Source organism: Etheostoma cragini, chromosome 16 (genome assembly GCF_013103735.1).
Source record: "Etheostoma cragini isolate CJK2018 chromosome 16, CSU_Ecrag_1.0, whole genome shotgun sequence".
In the NCBI taxonomy this organism is placed as follows: Eukaryota; Metazoa; Chordata; class Actinopteri; order Perciformes; family Percidae; genus Etheostoma; species Etheostoma cragini.
This window is the reverse complement of record NC_048422.1, coordinates 90613-109946: the sequence shown is the minus strand read 5'-3', so window position 1 is coordinate 109946 and position 19334 is coordinate 90613. Positions and strand designations below refer to the sequence as shown.

The window sequence follows — 19334 nt, the reverse complement described above, 5'->3', positions numbered from 1 at the left end:
CTTAGGTTGAAGAAATGATGCACCATGTCTGTTGTGAGTGCTGAACAAGGTCCAGTTTAATGTTGGAGAACCTCAAGGCATCCTTTCGCAGCGGCAATTTCATAGTCTATGAGGTTCTACTGAGATGTGATTATTGCTGGTTGAAAACTTAACCCAATACCCCGCCGAGATGATTTGAAATATAGTCAGTTCTGGCAATTTTTGTTAGTCTCATGGGAGACTTTACCTTCTGTAAAAAAATAAAAGCAAATCAGCAATAATGAAGTTATTGAGAACTATTAGCATCTTCCAAAATGTATTTATCAAATGTTGTCCTAGTTCAGCAGAATGATCAAATTTCTCTATCCAAAGGGTGTAGTACTTTCAAGCCATTATCCAATGGCCTGATCTTCAGTTCCGAGAATGGCCGCTTGAGGCTTGCTGCAAAAGTCATTCAGTCACCATTGACTTCCATTCTGAAATGCCCCCATGTACAGCAGAAGCTACCATGCTCACAGCTTAGTAAAATAAAAAAGGTTTGGTCCCTAGAGACAAATTCCTTGTTCATTACATTGAAATAGTGGGTAAAATAAATAGAAAGCATCCTGACTGGAAACATCACAAACTAGCGTGGGATGTGCATGTCCCAGGACCAGGACCAGGACCTAAGGGCTCTGCAGCGGGAGATTAAAACGGCTCAGATGATCTTTGGTACCCATCTCCCGAGCATCAGTGATATCGGTGAGGTGCATGCGCAGAGCCCAAAGGATACTAAAGGACAGTACCCCCCCAGCAACAGCCTGATCACCCTGCTGCCTTCTGGGAAGAGATCTAGAAGTTTCTGCTGCCGCACCTCCAGACTGCGGAGCAGCTTTTCCCCCAAAGTTATCAGACTCTTAAACTCTAATTCATCCTCAGCACTGCTTCCCTGATTTTAGTTTATTTCTGTTTACTATTTTTATAATTGCTTCTACAGTATGTTAATGTATTTTGTCTGCTATGTAGCAGAAAGGAGTTACAAACTCAATTTATAGTTTATACTATATAACCTGTTATATTGTGACAAAATAAATCCACCCACCTTCCTCAAAGAGGAATAAAATTAATGTTTTGGAATGGCCAAGTCTAAAGTGCTGACCTTGAAATGATCGACATGTTGAGGATGGATGAGGAATCAAGCAGCAAATGTGAGGACCCCCCCCTTCCCCCACCAACATCCAGGACCTGAAGCTGTTCTGTCCAGAGGACAAAGATCCATCCATTCAATTAGCAGGACTGTTCACAAGTCACTGGAAACGTTTTGTTGCAGTTATTGCTGATGTACTCAGCTTTGACAGCCTGTTTTTCATAATGTAATTATGTTTTTGGACTTCCTTTTGAGGACATTGTAAAATGTTCAACCTTAGGGATTCACAGCAAATGTTCACAGACATAGATTGCACATGCAATGCCTTTGAAAGCATGTGTGGTAAATACGTTGAATAAAAGTTTAGTGTGTATGGATTCTCTTCACTTGCATGACACAATGGGAGTGCAGTGTGTTATACACACTGGAATGTGTATAGCGAAGAAAGATTCACGCAGTGTATAGCACCCTGGTAAATGCTTATTTGGGCCAGATGGCCTACATCAGGACATGTCTGATGTGAGTTTGTGATCTGCAACCTAATTTCCCTATGGGGACAATAAACATGAACTAACTAACTAACTAACTAACTAAGCTGCTAAGAAGCTGACAGCGGTGTACAATAAATACATCTGTATCAGTAATCTTGACTTAAAACAGTTACCAAAGGCACAATACAGTCAGTCATTTAAATACTGCCATCTGCGGGTAGAAAGGGGGGGGGGGCAGTTTGGTCCATTACGTGGAAACCACATTAAATATTAATTTAATTACATTATATAGCACTAACAGTAACAACCCTATACTACCAACTGTATTGAACCAAACAATGCGCTCATTAAACGGGGCTGGGGATATGTGGATAGGCACGATATTAAATAACTATAATGAACTACTGATGCTAACATATTTCTTTCGGTCTAGGTTCATATCAGCCTATTTATTGATTGATTTTTTTTCTTCTAACGTTACCCCGGGATAACATTATTGCTGCATATTATGCCCATTCTGAAAGCTTGGCTTTTATTTTTATAAGCTATATTTACTATAGCTTCCAGGTCCCTTAGCCCACCTATCTTTCTTTTAATGTAGATCTTCAAACGGAGAAATTAAAATAGGAATTTCAACACTGTGTATGTACATAAGGAGGCGTGTCGCAAAGATTGGTGGGAGGGTCTAAAATGGAGCGGCTGCATTGGTACCTTAGGGACAGCAGGGCAGCACACCGCCTTGTCTACCACCTGATAATGGCGACAATAGAGCAAGTTGAGGGAGCAGGGCTGTAGAGAGGACTGTTATTTCTGAGGTGTCCTGTCTGACCATGTGGCCTCACACACAAGATCACCAGCACTAAAAAGGTCTAACTGTTTTCTCACAGCAGCTAACAGCTGCCTTTTGTGACCAACTAGGTTAAATTAGCTGTTATGTGGCATGCATGACTAGTTCAATCCATGGCAACGTGCGGACCGGGACACAGGAAGTGTCCAGTCAGCGTCCTGCAGATGTGCGGGTCTCACCAGGAGATGATGATTATAAAGGCCAAAATAAAATGATTTCTCTTTATTTTAATTTAAGTAGCCTATTTCATTTTAAGCTTTCCCCTTTCATATTGTCAACTTTCATATTTGATGTTTATCTTGTCTTATTCTCATTGCAATTTTCAATGTAAGATTTCAGTTTGAGCATTTATATTTAAGCGTTGCCTTCTAAATTTCACTTTTTACATCTTTGCTTTTTCAGTTTCCTTTTTCTTTTTTAAATTCAGTTATGGGATGATTATACATTCTTAATTGTATCTCTTTTCATTTCTCCTTGGACTTTCAATTTGAATTATGAATACATATATCCTCCATAGATCTATGGTGATCTGGGTGATCTAGGATCACCCAGTCAAACCTTATTGCTAGAGGACATTTTATGAACGGACCTCTGAGGAGCTGTGAAGTACGAGCCTTCAGGAAGCTAATGAAGGCGTCACAGATGCACCTGCGTCTGAAGGATGCTGCGCTCTGATTGGCCGGCTGATCTTAGAGGCGGGAGCTCTCTGTGGAGCCCAGCGATGATTAGGCAATAAACCTGTCTGTAAACATAAGTGCGCCTACCTGTCACTTCCTGCTGTCGAGATTTATTCATTTTCACTTTTACGTTGCGACTAGAGATAATTTGCTTCGCCACAGCCATGTTCTCATGATTCCGTCTAATGTGTCCCGCACGGTTTGTGGACCCTGCGGACCAAACGTTGCGACTTTGGCTTCATGTTCGTCTCAAAGGAGGAGTAGCCCCCCCCGGACACTGCTGTGGTTTAATCAACTCGGCTCGGCTCGTGTTAATGTGGACGCAGACTGTCGCTTGTTTGACTAAAGCAGCGGCGGCGGCGGGGACAGCGGCAGGGACGGTATCTGGCGGAGAGGTAGGCACCGCAGAGCGTTAGCATGCTGTATTGTGTGCGGGGGGTACACACAGAGCTAGCAGCCGCAGAAGGCCGGCCGGGCTCTGTGAGCTCGGGGCCAGGCTCTGTGAGCTCGGGGCCGGGCTCTGGGAGCTCGGGGCCGGGCTCTGTGAGCTCGGGGCCGGGCTCTGTAACCGTACCTGCTGCGGGGACAGAACGTGGGATGCGGACAGATCCGCGCTGACTCACGGACATGGCTGCTATGGTCTTTGATTGTCTATGGTGGTCACGTGTGTTGTTCAGGTCTGCGAGGATGGCCATCCCCGCAGACCTGTGTGTGTGTGTGTGTGTGCGCGCGTGTGTGTGCGCGCGTGTGTGTCCGCGTGTGTGTGTGTGTGCGCGCGTGTGTGTCCGCGTGTGTGTGTGTGTGCGCGCGTGTGTGTGTCCGCGTGTGTGTGTGTGTGTCCGCGTGTGTGTGTGTCCGCGTGTGTGTGTGTGTGTGTGTGTGTGTGTGTGTGTGTGTGTGTGTGTGTGTGTGTGTGTGTGCCGCGCGCGTGCAGGGCCGGCTACAGCGTTTATTGGGACCTAAGTAGAACCCCCCCCGTTCTGTCACATGTTGCCATTACCTACAGTGTGTTTTTAACAGCAACATCTCAGATTGGTATAACTCGCTGTTACCATAGTAACATTAACCGTAGCTGCGAAACCTAAATAACTAGACCGAGCTTCTGCCATGGAAGTCTAGTTTCTGTCCATGGTCTCTACCTTTTTTGCTGTTTTAAAAATGTTTTTTTTTTGTTCCGAATCAAATGCTTTATGCTCACTTTTCATACTGTAGCTGGTTGGCTCGTTTTTAGACATAAAACTTTTAATACAAGCAATTTTGGAAATGTCAATAAAACCATTGAATGAGGAAAACACTTCCGGTGTTTCGGTTTAACTGGTTTTTGAGTTAACTGGTGATATGTGTTGCACCGCTGCAGTAAACCATTCCGATCAATTCTCCTCTTTTTTCCATTGCTTTGTCGGGGTCTTGTGAAACATTACGGTGGGATCAAGCTGCTGGGACAGGAGTTCTGACCCGATCAGACATATATATGAACAAATGAGCCCTTTTCATTACGAAAATATCAGTCGTTGTCTGGCGAGTGTATGGTTGGTCTCTACCGCTGTGTCTTTACTGTAAACCACGAACACTTATTATTATTTAGTGACATTCACACTTAAATTAGCTGTAAACTGGGCCCAACGGGTTAGTTTAGTTTAGTACGGGAGTTTGACAGTTGTGACTCGTGTCCAAATGTGATGAATGAGTAGTAATGTGTAGTTTGGATTACCATAACAAGGATGCCCGTCCGTAAAATTAAATAGAAATAGAATTAAATAGAAAACCCAATCAACGGGATCGAAGGGACAAAAGTTAATCTGGCATGAGTCGTTACCACAGCTATCTCCACAAGCATTACATGTGCGAACACCTTAGAAAGTATGTTTCACATATCTCTGTAAAAGTATCTCATATTGACTTGAAATCAAATTAATAATGGAATGACAGGCTACAGATATAACTCTGATAACGGAAAACGTTTGGAAAACACGTGCTTTATAGTAGCCAGTTGTGAGCAGGCATCGACACAGCCACCCATGGTGTCAGTCTTCGTTCTTGCAACGGCATCTTCTTCTTGCAACGGCAACTTCAAACAGCCTGTAAGTTCAACATAAGCTATGTGAGGTTATCACTCAGCTGGACGCAGCTTGGACACAGCTGTCTGCTGTGGGAAAGGGGATCCGCTCAAATTAACTTCAGAGGCTATACATCTATAGGCAATTCCAATAGAAATTTATTATATTTCTGTAGGCCACGTAGATGTGTTAAATTAAAAGCTACTGGCTCAACACAACAACCTTATTTAATATTAATTATGCCTACTCATTCATGAGTTCACCTTGGGTCGGAGAGAACCGTATATTTTAATGTTGTGTATGTCTTCACATATTGTAGAGTGACAAATAAAGTTGACTTGACTTGAAGTGGCAGCAGTTCGATCCAGTGTGGGTTCAACAAAGTCAATCTTATGTTATAAAATGTCTGAATATCTGCAATATAATTATTAGGAAACACAATTTCAGATATCTACAATCCAATTTTTAATCGTCTTATCTGAAAGATGACACATGTCCAAAATATTAGCTTTCAGTGGGACACGACCGCTTTGTAAATTACGTTTAATTAAAAAGTGTTTCAACTGTCCCGGCTCTCCCCGAGGCTAAGCTAGTGTTGTAACTAGCTAGCAAACTGCACACAATTGCAGACAATGCTAACAGTGTATATTCTTATAATACTATAAATATATAGTCAATTTTTATGATGTAGGCCAAAAATGAGCTTCCCGTCTTTGAAAGACCAGCAGCTGAGATTGCAAGTGTGCGTGTGTATGTGTGTAATTCTGAATAGCTAAACCACTAAACCCCATGCTCTGGATCAAATGCTCAGTGGCGTCAACCCATTAGTCCAATCAATGACTCTTTGGGAAAACTTTAAACGCAGTGACACCCTCTAAAACACCGAATGGTTACCACGGGCAGCAAAAGTTAAACACAACTACAACACACTCAAAATTGTACACACATATTTCTAATTAGTTGATAAAACCAATCGTAGAGAATATCAGCCAGTTCAAAGTGCATGGGGAGGTGGGGGGGGGGGGGGCACTGGAGCAGGGAACGTTGATTTAGTGGTTTCACCATATCTACTTTTCATTTGGATTTCGTTGTTCTTTGGGCTTTTGCAGTTTGACTACTGCATTGTTCTACAAGTGCCTTATATACTGACATTTAGTATTGTAGTACTTGTACTACTATATTCCCTGTTTTCTTTGTGTATACACGCCCTGGCCTCTGTGGTCTCTGATGAGTGTTTATGATCTGAAACATTGTTTGATTATGCTAGCAGAGTCTGCTTTTGGTGAATATAGTTTGAGAATTTGATTTTGTGTTTATAGTTTTGAGAGAATGCATGAGGGTTCCAAGAAATGTGTCTTAGCAATCATGAAAAACTAACTGGTGTGCAGAAGACATGTGATTCAGCATGTAAGCACAACACATGAATACAGTCAACATAAGAAGAGTTCTTTCAAAAAGGCCAGGCTTATGTGTTAAGATGAAAAGGGATCAACCAATCCACAAACCAATGACGTAAATAACATTTATTAAGCTATTGAATTGTAAAAACCTTAAATTCCAATAGAACAGTACGGCTTGTGAATTTAAGACTTGCGTAAAACATAATTATCATAACTTACGTTAGAGTCTGAATAAAGACCAGCTAAGCACAGCAGAACAACAGGCTTGGAGTGAATATAACTTGATTACTGGTCAAATACAGTTATTGTTGGTGATAAATGAATAAAACATTTTCTTATTGGATGTGTCTGTAGGTGGTGATTGTTCTTCCCCTCTAACCAATAGTCCCCTGGTGTGTGTGTTTGTGTGTTTGTTTGTTTGTGTGTGATTTACTAGATTTCAGTGAAATCATCATTTCCACTAAACTGGCCATTTTATACTCCCTAAAACCATGGCAAACATTTAAAGCTATCTAATAAGGAAAAGATTCTTCTGTCTCCAGGCATGGATGAGAGGATATGTGCTCCTCTGTCACCCTGACCTGTGCATCCCAGCAGTTCCTCTGTGAGCATGTATCGCAGGAATGGGCTTTCAGATGGCAACAGCATCCATTCAGTCACATCTGAGGTACGAACAATGCATGTTGATTCCACTGTGTCTTTAACTTAAGATAACCTTGTTTGTATAAAAAATGTGACATTGGTTAAAGAACTTTTTATCTTTACTTTTAAGCAGGTAAATACCATGGCATGCACAGTTTAACACAGTGTGGCATCACAAGATGGCGGCCCCATATTCAAATTTAACACAGCCTAAAATAGGGCTGCACAATTAATCAAATTTTAATCGCGATCATAATTTTGACTTCCCAAGATTCTCCTAGATGGAGACAGTCCCAGAGGACAGAGTAACGGGAGGAAAACTCAACAGATAGCAGTCGGTTATACGTCTGTCTCAAGGTTTACCAGTTTACCAGTAAACGCAACATTTTGTCCCGTCTGTGTTGTTTTTCAGACAACAGCAGTGACCAGTGCTAGTTGGTGCTAGTAGCGTCTGTTAGCTGTTAGTTCCTCTAGGACGCACCGGTGCTAATGTCCTCACATCCGCTGCAATGCTGTTTTATGGCTATGGTTTAATTTTGCGTTGCATGACGCATTTTGTCTGTAAAGTCGTGCCTGTGTTGGATCTCTCATCTCTCTCCTCTTACTCTCCGCGCAGCCCGGCCACACAGCGCCGGTCCACACTTCCGACATTTGTGCACAGTTTTAATTTTTTATTAACACAGCTGTATAATGTTAAGTATGAAGGGTAAACCTGTATTTGTACGAGTGTTTCCATGGTAACTCTGCTATCGCGGCCGCCAGGGCGAAGAACTCAGAAGAAGTTATTAAATGCAACTAACTTCAGTTGGTAGAGTAACAGCGTGTGAGACGGAGCTGCTGGACCTGGACCTGGACCTGGACCTGGACCTGGGCCTGGACCTGGACCTGGGCCAGAGATGTGACACATGGCCAGAATATCATAGTTTGCAAAAATGCAGCGCAGTGACTATACAGACGTTTCATACACTCGACATGTATTCGCCATTCGACCCGTGCTGGACCCGTTCATAATGATTCAGCCGTCTGTGAGTAGCGTCCATCACATTCTCTTTTGCAGTTATAAATAGATTATGTGACAATAAAATTAGTTTCGGTTAAAATCAACTTATAATCGTGAGAATAATCGCGAATCAACATTTTGATGAAAATATTCGTGATTATCATTTTGGCCATAATTGTGCAGCCCTAGCCTGACACACTACAAAGCAGTGGTACTCACCTGATACTGTACAGCTACACCAGCTGCTGCAAAACAACAACAGAAACATGCTTATCCACAATATGTGGTAAAGAACATGATTGGAGCATCTCTGTCTGGAACAGATTCTGACCTGATGATGATGAGTATGCTGCTGCTGCTGCTACATTCACATCAAATAATTTGGGGCCAGTAGTTAAGGACTTATCCTGCTCAAGAATAAAACGTTAGATGGACGGATCTACAGTGAGGAAAATAAGTATTTGAACACCGTGCTGTCTTGCAAGTTCTCCCACTTAGAAATCATGGAGGGTCTGAAATTGTCATCGTAGGAGCATGTCCACTGTGAAAGACATAATCTAAAAAAATCCAGAAATCACAATGTATGATTTTTTTAACTATATATTTGTATTCAACAGCTGCAAATAAGTATTTGAACACCTGAGAAAATCAATGTTAATATTTGGTACAGTAGCCTTTGTTTGCAATTTCAGAGGTCAAATGTTTCCTGTAGTTTTTCACCAGGTTTGCAGGGGAACCTTCCGTGCCATGCATAATTTCAAACCATGACGTCTTAGTGTACTACCAACAGTAACCATGGAAACGGTGGTCCCAGCTCTTTTCAGGTCATTGACCAGCTCCTCCCGTGTAGTTCTGGGCTGATTTCTCACCTTTCTTAGGATAATTGAGACCCCATGAGGTAAGATCTTGCATGGAGCCCCAGTCCGAGGGAGATTGACAGTCATGTTTAGCTTCTTCCATTTTCTACTGATTGCTCCAACAGTGGACAGTTTTTTCACCAAGCTGCTTGGACATTTCCCCGTAGCCCTTTCCAGCCTTGTTGAGGTGTACAATTTTGTCTCTAGTGTCTTTGGACAGATCTTTGGTCTTGGCCATGTTAGTAGTTGGATTCTTACTGATTGTATGGTGTGTGTAGTGGCAATCTGTCCACAAATAATGCCACCGGGTGAAATCTGAAGCCCTTTCCAACTCTTGCTGGTGCAAATAATGAGGTCCGCCGTCGTCGTACGTTTAATCCTTTATTGTACACATTTTTAGATAAAAGCACATACAAAAAGACCGACTTGATTGATTAAGAGCCAAGAAAAACAAGATCTAAAAACATTACTCTCACACAGCTGAGGTTGAAAAACTGTGTGGCTTCCCGGATCCAGATTTCCCATCCACCTCACCTGTGATTCCCATTAATAACTCCAATTAAAACCGATGAACAAGTGCGCAGGTGACATAACAAACAACTACCTACACAGACCTACCGCACACAACCACACCACACCCATGATAAACGTAAATAGCCAAATTGGCCATTACACACCGGCCCCTAATTGTTACTGTATAATAACAATTTCCCACATTAGTAATGGAGCCAATGACAAAATTAATTAATGATGTCCATAGTGCAAGTGTGCATTTTTAGTCAATGTTCATGTCCAGTAAGTATTCATGGAGTAGGTAACCCCAAGGTAGAGATTTTCTGCTTTACAAAAGCCTTTATCAGCCTCCAGTAGAAGACGGATCTTTGTGATCGGTCTTTCAAGTATGTTACATTTGGTCAGGACTTTAACAGATCGCACCAGTCCTTGTGCGTCTGAAAAGGTCTGCAACACTTTTCCTAACAGCCAGGATCCACGAGGAGCAGTAGAGTCTGCCACAAGAACAATGTCCCTTGCAACAATGCTCCTTTTGTCCTTTTGACCACCGTTGCCGCTAGGGATGAGCAAGTACAGCATTATCTGTCTCTGTATCTGTTTACCACATGGATTATCTGTATCGGGATCCGTACTTGGACTGGGCGGGGCCTAAACCGGAAGTGGTCAAATTTAAACCGGAATTGGGTCGGTCTCTCTTGAAATGTGCTGGGCTTTAACCTGTGCGGGTTATTTAAGAATGCAATTGATATGAGTTGATCAAAAATTGTTATATTTATTGCTGATTTGAAAACCATTTACATGACAGCATCAAGCTTCAGATGAATGGTGTTGTCATGGTAACAAACAAACTATATACAAATGGTTTTGCAACAATGAATACAACACATGCGGTTGCAATTATGAAACAAAATGTAATGAACAAGAGTTTTCATACTCAATATAACTTTCTTTTTTAAACTTTTTATTTTTATTATCGGTGTGATTTTTTTTGTTGGGGTTCTTTTTTATTTTTTTTATTTCCACACCAGGTATATGAGTGTGTGTGTGTGTGTGTGTGAGTAAGAGAGAGACACAGAGAGAGAGGGGGCGGGGGGCAGCTGACAGTAAAAAAAAAAAGTCTCCGATGGCAGAGACGCAATGGGAGTTGCATTTAAACCGAGCAGCATTTCTGAAACCCACGTTCACCAGAAATCTACTGCTTACTATGTAACTATGTAAACCGAAGTTAAAAACAAACCTGAAGCTGAAGAAACCCTAAACGTTAACGGAACAGATCCGCAGACCCGATTGACTGCCTGCCTGACGGAGCAGGAGCGAGAGAGAGAGAGAGAGAGGGAGCGGGAGCGCATTTCTCCATGTTGTGTGTGTGTGTGTGAGATTGATCCGAGCGTGTTTGTAGGCGGGGGGGAGGCGTTGTGATTATCACAGAACGCTGCACGGCCAGTTGAGGAGTTGTATTCAATCCGAGCACGGATATTGACTCATATTACTCATAAAATACTTGTACTCGGCAAAAGTGCTTTATCCGTAACGGATACTCGTTTCAGTCGGATACTCGGATCACCCCTAGTTGCCGCTCCTGTAGCAGTGACATGTACTCCATTCTCTCTGTTCTTCTCCATTGGGTCAATCTCCAACTCTTCTTCCTAACTCTCTGATGAATCTCCAAACTCGTCTCTGTACTGAGCCTCTATCTGCTGCAGCTCCTTCTCAAGCTCAGACATGGCTGCCCAGCTTTGCTCCTTGTGCTCCTCTGCCAGTTTGGCCTGTCTGAGCCTCTGCTCCCGCCTTATCTCCTCCAGGAGCTTCCTGTGGTCCTTTTCTCTGGTCTTCTTGTTCTCCCTTTTCCTTCCTTTTTTCTTTTTCTTCTCCTTTTCTTTTCTACTGTTAAGTTCAGCTGAACTGTTCATGATCGTTATAAAGTTGAGATCTTCTCTGGACGGTTCTGGCTTGCCATCCGCTGACTTCTCATTGAAGTTGTGGTTATGTTGCTTTCCCAGTAATTCCTCTTTGTGAGCAATGGTTATTCTGTTGGCTGCAATACTGGGACAGCTGCTCTCAGTCTCATTGCCTCCTTTTGCGGGTCCATTGATAACCCAGCCGAGTAAGGTTCTGGCGGCATAAGGACCTTCACCACTGCTGTGTATCACTTGCCATGGTTCCATCTCTTTTGGAACATTGGTCCCAATTAAAAGCTCCACCTCAGCATCAATTACAGGAATTTCCCCTGAGCTTAAGTTTGGCCAAGCTCTTAAGTCTTCCTGTTGTCATGCGACACAGGCATCTTAGACTGGGTGTACACTTCAGGCAGCTCAAAGTAGGTGGTACCAGTAAGGGCAGCTATCTCCAGTCCTGAGATAACATGACTGTCAACAAGCGTTTCTTGATTCATAGTCCTTAACAGAGTTTTAGCACTCCTTCCATTGACCTTCAGCTCCCTCATGAGTTGCTCAGAGCAGAAAGTGTCTGTGCTGTCAGGATCCAAGAATGCATACGTGGTTAGCAATTTGTTTCCTTTCTTTGCCTTAATCTGTACAGGCACAATTGCCAAGAAACTGTCCTGTGCTCCGGCCCTTATATGGCCACATGTCTTGGGAGAAACTGCATGTCCGTTCCCTGATGCTTCCTGCTGTGTGTCCTCGGAATTGGTTTTCTTCTCCTTTGAATGGATGTGAAGAATGTTAGGATGTTTCAGATTACACAAGTTGCAGGAATGACGCCTATGACAATCCCTGCTAATTTGTCCCGCAGATAAACACCCAAAACAAACCTTTCTCCTTCAGGAAGTTAATCTTTTCACTATGCTGCAACTTCTCCATTTTGGGACACAACTCCAATTTATGATCCTCTTTACACAGCAGACACAATACTCTAATTGGTACATCAGGTAAGTTTCTCTCATTCTGCGTTTGAGTTTCATGTTGAGAATTGCCAGCTGTGATGGTAGTAGCAAAACTGCTTCCTTTTCCTGTAACACATACTTGTGAGACTTTGTTTCCTTCTTTACACTTAAGTATTGAGGTAAATGTGTCCTGAATGTTTCCAGAGAGTGGACTGGAAGCAATAGCCACTTGTCTTTTAAGTAAGATGATGATATCACTGAAACCTGCTTGGCGACTGTGTTTTTCCTGAAGCTCATAAGCAGTGTTTCTCCATTTTTCCCTGCTTTTATACGGTATCTTCAAGACAAGAGCACGGATATTGGATGGCATATTCATCTCTGACATGTAGCTGATGTCCTCCATAGTATTACAGCAAACACGTAAAAACAAAGCAAAAGCTTGCAAAGCTTCAATGTCTTCCAATTTTACTGATTGCCATCCAAGAGTTTTCTCCAGGTATGCAGTGGCTATTTTGTTTATTTCCAAAGTGTTCTTGTAAAAGGGTCCTTGCTCTTTGGTATCCTCTGTCTGGTGGCATATGTTGGCAACGTTCAAAGCTTAGCAGATACAAATTCATTCCATCTGAGTGAGCCCTGGAGCTCTGCACATCCAAACCTTTGTACACATTAACCTTTGCAGTTTGAACAGCAATTTTACAATGCAATTCCAGCAGTTCCTTTTTCTGTTGGATATGCTCCTCCTGAGCGTCCAGCTCATGTTTTTCTTTAAGGGCAGCTGCCTTAGCCATGAGAGCAGCCCGTTCCACTCTGCTTTTAGGCATGCAGAGGAAGTTGAAGACCTATGACTGTACTGGCCAGTTGATGACCTTTTTTTGAAACCTACATTAGAAACACTGTCCCCTGGACCAATATCATCAGTGACCACAGTTGTGGCTGGTGCAGTTTTGAGAACAGTTTTGTTTGATGCAGCGTCATCATCATCATCATCATCATCATCATCATCATCATTATTATAATTGCTCCCTTTGTCAAGCAACCACGTTTCCATGTTTTGTATTATTGCTTTATTTCTGTGCATTTGGTTTTCAAACCATTCATTTTGTTTTGACATTCCATCCTCAGGTAGCCAGTGTTTCAATATGTCATGTAACTCTTCAGTTTCCACACAAAGTTTCAAACACATCTCATACTTTGTTTGTACCTCAGACACATTTCCCTTTGAAAGCATCAATTGCTTAACTTCCTTTGTTAGCTTGTACAGTTTCTTTATCCCGAAATTCCTTTCCTTTTGATTGTAAGATTATTTATAATTCCAGTGCTTTGGCTGTTAGTTTGACCGATCTTTTACCACGTTCGTTTTCCGTTTCACTTTGACAGCCGCAGACAAGTCACTCATTTTGATATTGATTTAGCAGAACTGCGGAAAGCTTCATTAAGAATTATAGCAGGATGTACCTGTATCCCTTGTATGAGAAGGCCAATCTCTTCCACACAGCTTGTAACAATTCTTAATTTGTCCTAGCGTGATTCTCCTGTGGTGCTTTACGCAGCGCTGTCTCTCAGTCCAAGTGGGTGGGTTCAGCTGACGCGGGGGAATGAAGCGCGGCCTTTCTCTTGCAAATCTAATTGTTCAGTCTTTTGAAGCTAGTTTTTCAACATTATGTAGTGGCAATCTGTCCACAATTAATGCCACCGGGTGAAATCTGAAGCCCTTTCCAACTCTTGCTGGTGCAAATAATGAGGTCCGCCGTCGTCGTACGTTTAATCCTTTATTGTACACATTTTTTGATAAAAGCACATACAAAAAGACCGACTTGATTGATTAAAAGCCAAGAACAACATGATCTAAAAACATTACTCTCACACAGCTGAGGTTGAAAAACTATGTGGCTTCCCGGATCCAGATTTCCCATCCACCTCACCTGTGATTCCCTTTAATAACTCCAATTAACAACCACAAACTTAACACCCACGAACAGGTGCGCAGGTGACATATTAAACAACTACCTACACAGACCTACCGCACACACCCAAATCACACCCATGACAAACGTAAATAGCCAAATTGGGCATTGCAGGGTGGACCGGTGTCTTTATGCAGCTAACAACCCTGAAACAGGTGTATTTAATTTAGGATAATAAATGGAGTGGGGGGGGAATTTTGAAGGCAGACTAACAGGTCTTTGAGGGTCAGAATTTCTAGCTGATAGAAAGGTGTTCAAATGCTTTGCAGCTGTGTCATACAAATAAGTAGTTAAAAAGTCATACATTGTGATTTCTGGATGTTTTTATAAGATTATGTCTCCCAGTTGACATGCACCTACGATGGCAATTTCAGACCCTCCATGATTTCTAAGTCGGAGAACTTGCAAAATAGCTTGGTGTTCAAATACTTATTTTCCTCACTGTACCAGTAGTGGGGGAAATCACCAGATGCCTCCCGATACGATATCATCACCATACTTATGCATTGCGATTTTAAACATATTGCAATATTCTGCACTATATTGCAATTTATAACTTCTTTTCCAACTTCTAATTTTTCCCAGTTTCCAATGATGTCCCCAAAAGGAAACTTTCTAAACATCTTTTTTATCTACAAAGATAAATTTCTCTGTTTGCTCATATCACTTAAATTTTATTGCTGCAAAATGGGACAAACTGACCAACACATATATAACAAGAGGTACTTGGCGCCTGTGTATTTATACAGTGTTACTACAGTATTTCTACTGAAAATATTGCGATAATATGTTGTATCGATTCCTTTTTATTTTTTATTTCACCCCTACTTACCAGTAGAAAACATGTTACATTTCCACAGAGTACCTTTCTAAAACATTTAAAATGCCTTGTTCCACATGTGTTTTGTATGCAGTATTTCTTTTTCCTTTTAAACATGTATTACAAGTCTGTTTTATTGATTATTGTTCAAAAGCCCTTTGAATTAAGCAGGCTAGCTAAAATAGAATGTATTGCATATATGCATTATTATTCTTGTTATTTAAAAAAGGCAGTATGCCAGTAACAATACAGCTGTTTCTACTCACTCCTTTATTCCCCTTAATAACCCAGTGATTGACATGCAGGTCCATGGGTCGTGGTAAAATGGTTTCAAGTTTTTATTTTGGGTCACGCTGCACATCATTAAACTGATAAATGGTGCCCTGTGGAGTAGGACAGAGACCCAAAGGGCCCAAAAAAAAACTCCTGGTCTACAGAGTAGTGTTCCTTCCCACCCTGCTGTATGGGTGTTAGTCATGGACCAATTACAGCAGAAACCTGAGGGCCCTCAAACAACATCACCAAAGACACCTAAGGACAATTCTGAATATCAACTGGCAGGACAGAAATACCAACGTCAGTGTTTGGAGAAAGCCCACAAGTTCAGTATTACCACCACAATAATGCAGTACCAACTTTGATCCTATACTCCCAATTTAAGGAAGGTCGGCCTACACCTGGCACACCAAAGAAACCCTTTAAGGACAATGTACAGAATACATTGACCAAATTGCTGAGCAGGTGGGCAGAGAAACCAAAGCGGCATCACTGCCATTAGCATCATGAAGGCCTGATAGTAGCAGAGTAAAAAGACAAATTTAGGAATCTGAAGAAGTGAATATTTGATGCACTACATTTTGCCAACAAGACAAGGCACAGTACACAGTTGGATGACAAATGCTCACCATGTGATTCCTGGCAGCTGGTTCCACAGGTATGGAGTAGTTATATGAATAATGTCTGTCTCTCAGGCCAGCAGCAGCTCGGACTCTCTGGAGGAGTCTTGCGTTGACTACGCCAAGAGCTACGATGCAGTTGTCTTTGATGTGCTGAAGGTCACACCGGAGGAATTTGCTGTGAGTACACTCAGTATTTCTGCAGCATACAAGCCGGATCGGATCTTACCTGGAAGACCTAAGCATACTATTAGAATACGTACTCTCACATGTTGAGGACAGGGAGGTTGATATTATGTCTCTAAAATACACTCTTCATGTGACAGCAGCGTTTGCCCTGTAATGCATTTTAACAATAAGTCCAAAGTTGAAAAGAATGCTGTGGTGCACATTGGACGTTTTGAGCATAAGCCGCAGAAAAACAAGCTAAGATGGACCATATGTATTTTGCTTTGCAGTCTGTGGTTGTTACATTTAATATAAAGGGGGGGTGAACAATGTTACATTTATCAGCATGTGTCCTGATGCCTCCAGTTGTCGGAAGACATTTAATGAACTGAAGGCGAAGACTGATTGTAAAATTAAGATCCCTGTTTAGTACCCGACGCAGCGTGCCACAGAGCCCAACGCAAGTGTCTTAGCTAGTTTAAGACCGACACTTTCTGTCGGTTTCCTGTCAAGAGCCCACGTCGTTTAAACAGCACATGCACCTGCGAACTTCTTTGCACCCATGGGCTTACAGAAAGGTGTGTTCAGGTGCATTCTGGGCGTGCTGGTCTTAAGGGGAGGTGTGTTCAGGTGCATTCTGGGCGTATTGCTATCTTGAAGCAGTGGGAAGTGATCCTGCCATTGACCAACAAAAACCTCTAATGTCAAAAACAAAACATTTCATTGTTTTTTTTAACAGCAAATTAGTCAAATGTGCCTAGGCTCGTGCACAGACTCTGCACACTGTGCTTGTACACGCACAGGGACACACACTATGCTCAATACACACACAGGCACACACACTATGCTTGATACACACACAGGGAAACACACTCTGCTCAATACACACAGGTACACACCATATTCTTGTTAAACACACACACAGGGAAGCACAGCAGCACACAGACATGCAAAAGATTAAAAATAAAAATATGGTGCAAATCCTCTATTGTAATAGCAATGTTCCGAGGTCCAAATGCGCCTTGCTGTTAAAGGGAATGGGAGAGGACATCTGATTGGTTTATTGCATGTTACCCAGAATGCATCTCTGATAATGAAGACACTACGTAAAACCCTATAGAACCAAGCGCCAGTTTCACAGACCTTTTTTTTTTTCGCTGTCAAACTAGCAAAAGTGGATTTGGACACGCTTTGAACGGACCGCTTAGATCGTTAAAATAGGACCCTAAATTAGATTTTTTTGATGCCAAATTAAAAACCTCTACTGGCTGCAAGGTGTTTAATTGTAACAGTTTAATTATATTTTAAGTACTTTTATTGTTGCTATATATTTGCTTCAAATATTTAGTCTGCTCTTGACAAAATCAGTGGCAAGTGGCAGCAGAGTGCATTTGGTTCAGAACCAGATATGGTTCTGAGATCTATTATCCACACCAGGTCTAAGACTCAGTGTCCACCACCACAGCCTCATCTTAATGAACCTCCCACCTCTTTGGTTCGCCTCTTCAATCTGGGATTGGCAGAGTGCACTGAATGCTGCTTGCACTGCTTGTTGTATTGCCACAACAACACAACTTTTTTCCTCTTTATTTAGACAATAGATTTAAGGGGGGGTTTAGTACCAATACTACTAAAACTACAGGAACTACAACTTAAGGCATTCAACCAAGGTTGTTACCACTTCAGCACTACTTGAATCCTGCAGCCTCAGACACTCAATCATCATTGATCGTTAGCAGTTATTCACACTGCAGCATTGGGCCAGTGTTTGTATTATTTCATTCAGCTCATGTCATATGCACTATACATATACTTACTGTTTGTTAATCTCCTGCATATTGACAGATAATATGGATTCTTTTTCTTTTGATATCAGAGCCAAATCACCCTGATGGATGCTCCAGTCTTCAAAGCGATTCATCCAGAGGTAAGATAGATGCATGTTGTCAGGTGGTTGGTTTCTTGAGCCTCAATTCCACTTCAAACTGTTAACTACTCATTCTCACCTTGTAGGAAAGCCATTTTCACTTTTGGGGCACTTTAACCTCTCAATAATGTATTGTTGGTGTTTGTGTTAAAATAATACTGTAATCTATGATGATTCAACTCAAACTCTTTCTGAGTCATTTGCATCAGATTCCATATACAACAGAGCTTGATCAAATCCCAAATGTTATGTAGGAAGCCCTCACAGATATACCCATCTGCACTGAAGAAATTCTGTTTCAAACACTTCTTATGCTGCCAGAATGGCCTTTCCAACCATTGTCAGTGAATGAACCCAGACTGGTCTTATTGGTTACATTGGTTCACTGACAACCCTCCTTGCACTCTGCTATTCAATACAATTCCAGTCACTTCTGTGTGAGATGGTAGAGACATTAGGGACTGATTATTACATATCAACTCAAGATGAATGTCAGACAGTGCATGGTAAACAGTCCAGTTTACTCATTCAACATGGGCTCACATTTTTTTTCTTACAACGGCTATGGTTGTCAGTGGTGAGCATGCTTTTGTCCATCCAACAAAGTCTAGTGCGTGTTTTCTGAATGTCTGTGACCAGGAGCTGTAATCACAACAGATATTATCCACCAGGGGGAGCCCCCCTACTGTCAATGGCTCTAAAGCTTCCAGATCATTCTTGTTTTCCATATCTTCTTGATGAAACCAACATACTATGTTCCATTAATGAACCGGTCTCCAGTCATTGGTTGAAAGAAGACATGACATGAAAAAAGTACATCAGCTTGTCATCTAACACCATCTGCATGTCAATACAATTCATTTTTTTCCTTTGATTTCCCCTGAATGTTTTTATCTTACAAACCCTGTTATCCAGAGGTGACCATGAAATGGGCTATGACAAACCTTATGAACTCCTGAGACAAACCGGGCTCTGGGGATATTGCTACTTCATCACCGCTTCTACTGCAGATTTCTAAAAAGCAGGCAGTTGCACTGTATACACGTTGTAATATTCACACTTTACCTTAACTCACAACCCCTTAAGCAGAGCGGTAGAGTTATAACATTGTATTTGTGTGTATGTGTG

General features: G+C 41.9%; 1 protein-coding gene and 1 non-coding gene across 3 annotated transcripts in view; both read left to right on the top strand.

Moving 5' to 3' along the window:
• The first annotated feature begins 79 nt into the window (after positions 1–79).
• LOC117959930 lies at positions 80–220 on the top strand. The gene has a single exon (XR_004660041.1). It is a non-coding gene; the product is annotated as a U4 spliceosomal RNA (small nuclear RNA).
• Positions 221–3184: 2964 nt separating this feature from the next.
• The window catches only part of LOC117959254 (ras-specific guanine nucleotide-releasing factor RalGPS1-like), an 86430-nt gene continuing 70280 nt past the window's right edge, over positions 3185–19334 (top strand). Inside the window, exons 1-4 of one of the 2 annotated variants that reach the window (XM_034896263.1) lie at positions 3185–3515; positions 7120–7244; positions 16187–16291; positions 18156–18206. In XM_034896263.1, coding sequence (XP_034752154.1) covers positions 7188–7244; positions 16187–16291; positions 18156–18206 — 213 coding nt within the window. In that variant the 5' untranslated portion in view covers positions 3185–3515; positions 7120–7187. The remainder of the gene's footprint in view (positions 3516–7119; positions 7245–16186; positions 16292–18155; positions 18207–19334) is intronic. The other variant, XM_034896262.1, reaches the window with a different exon arrangement.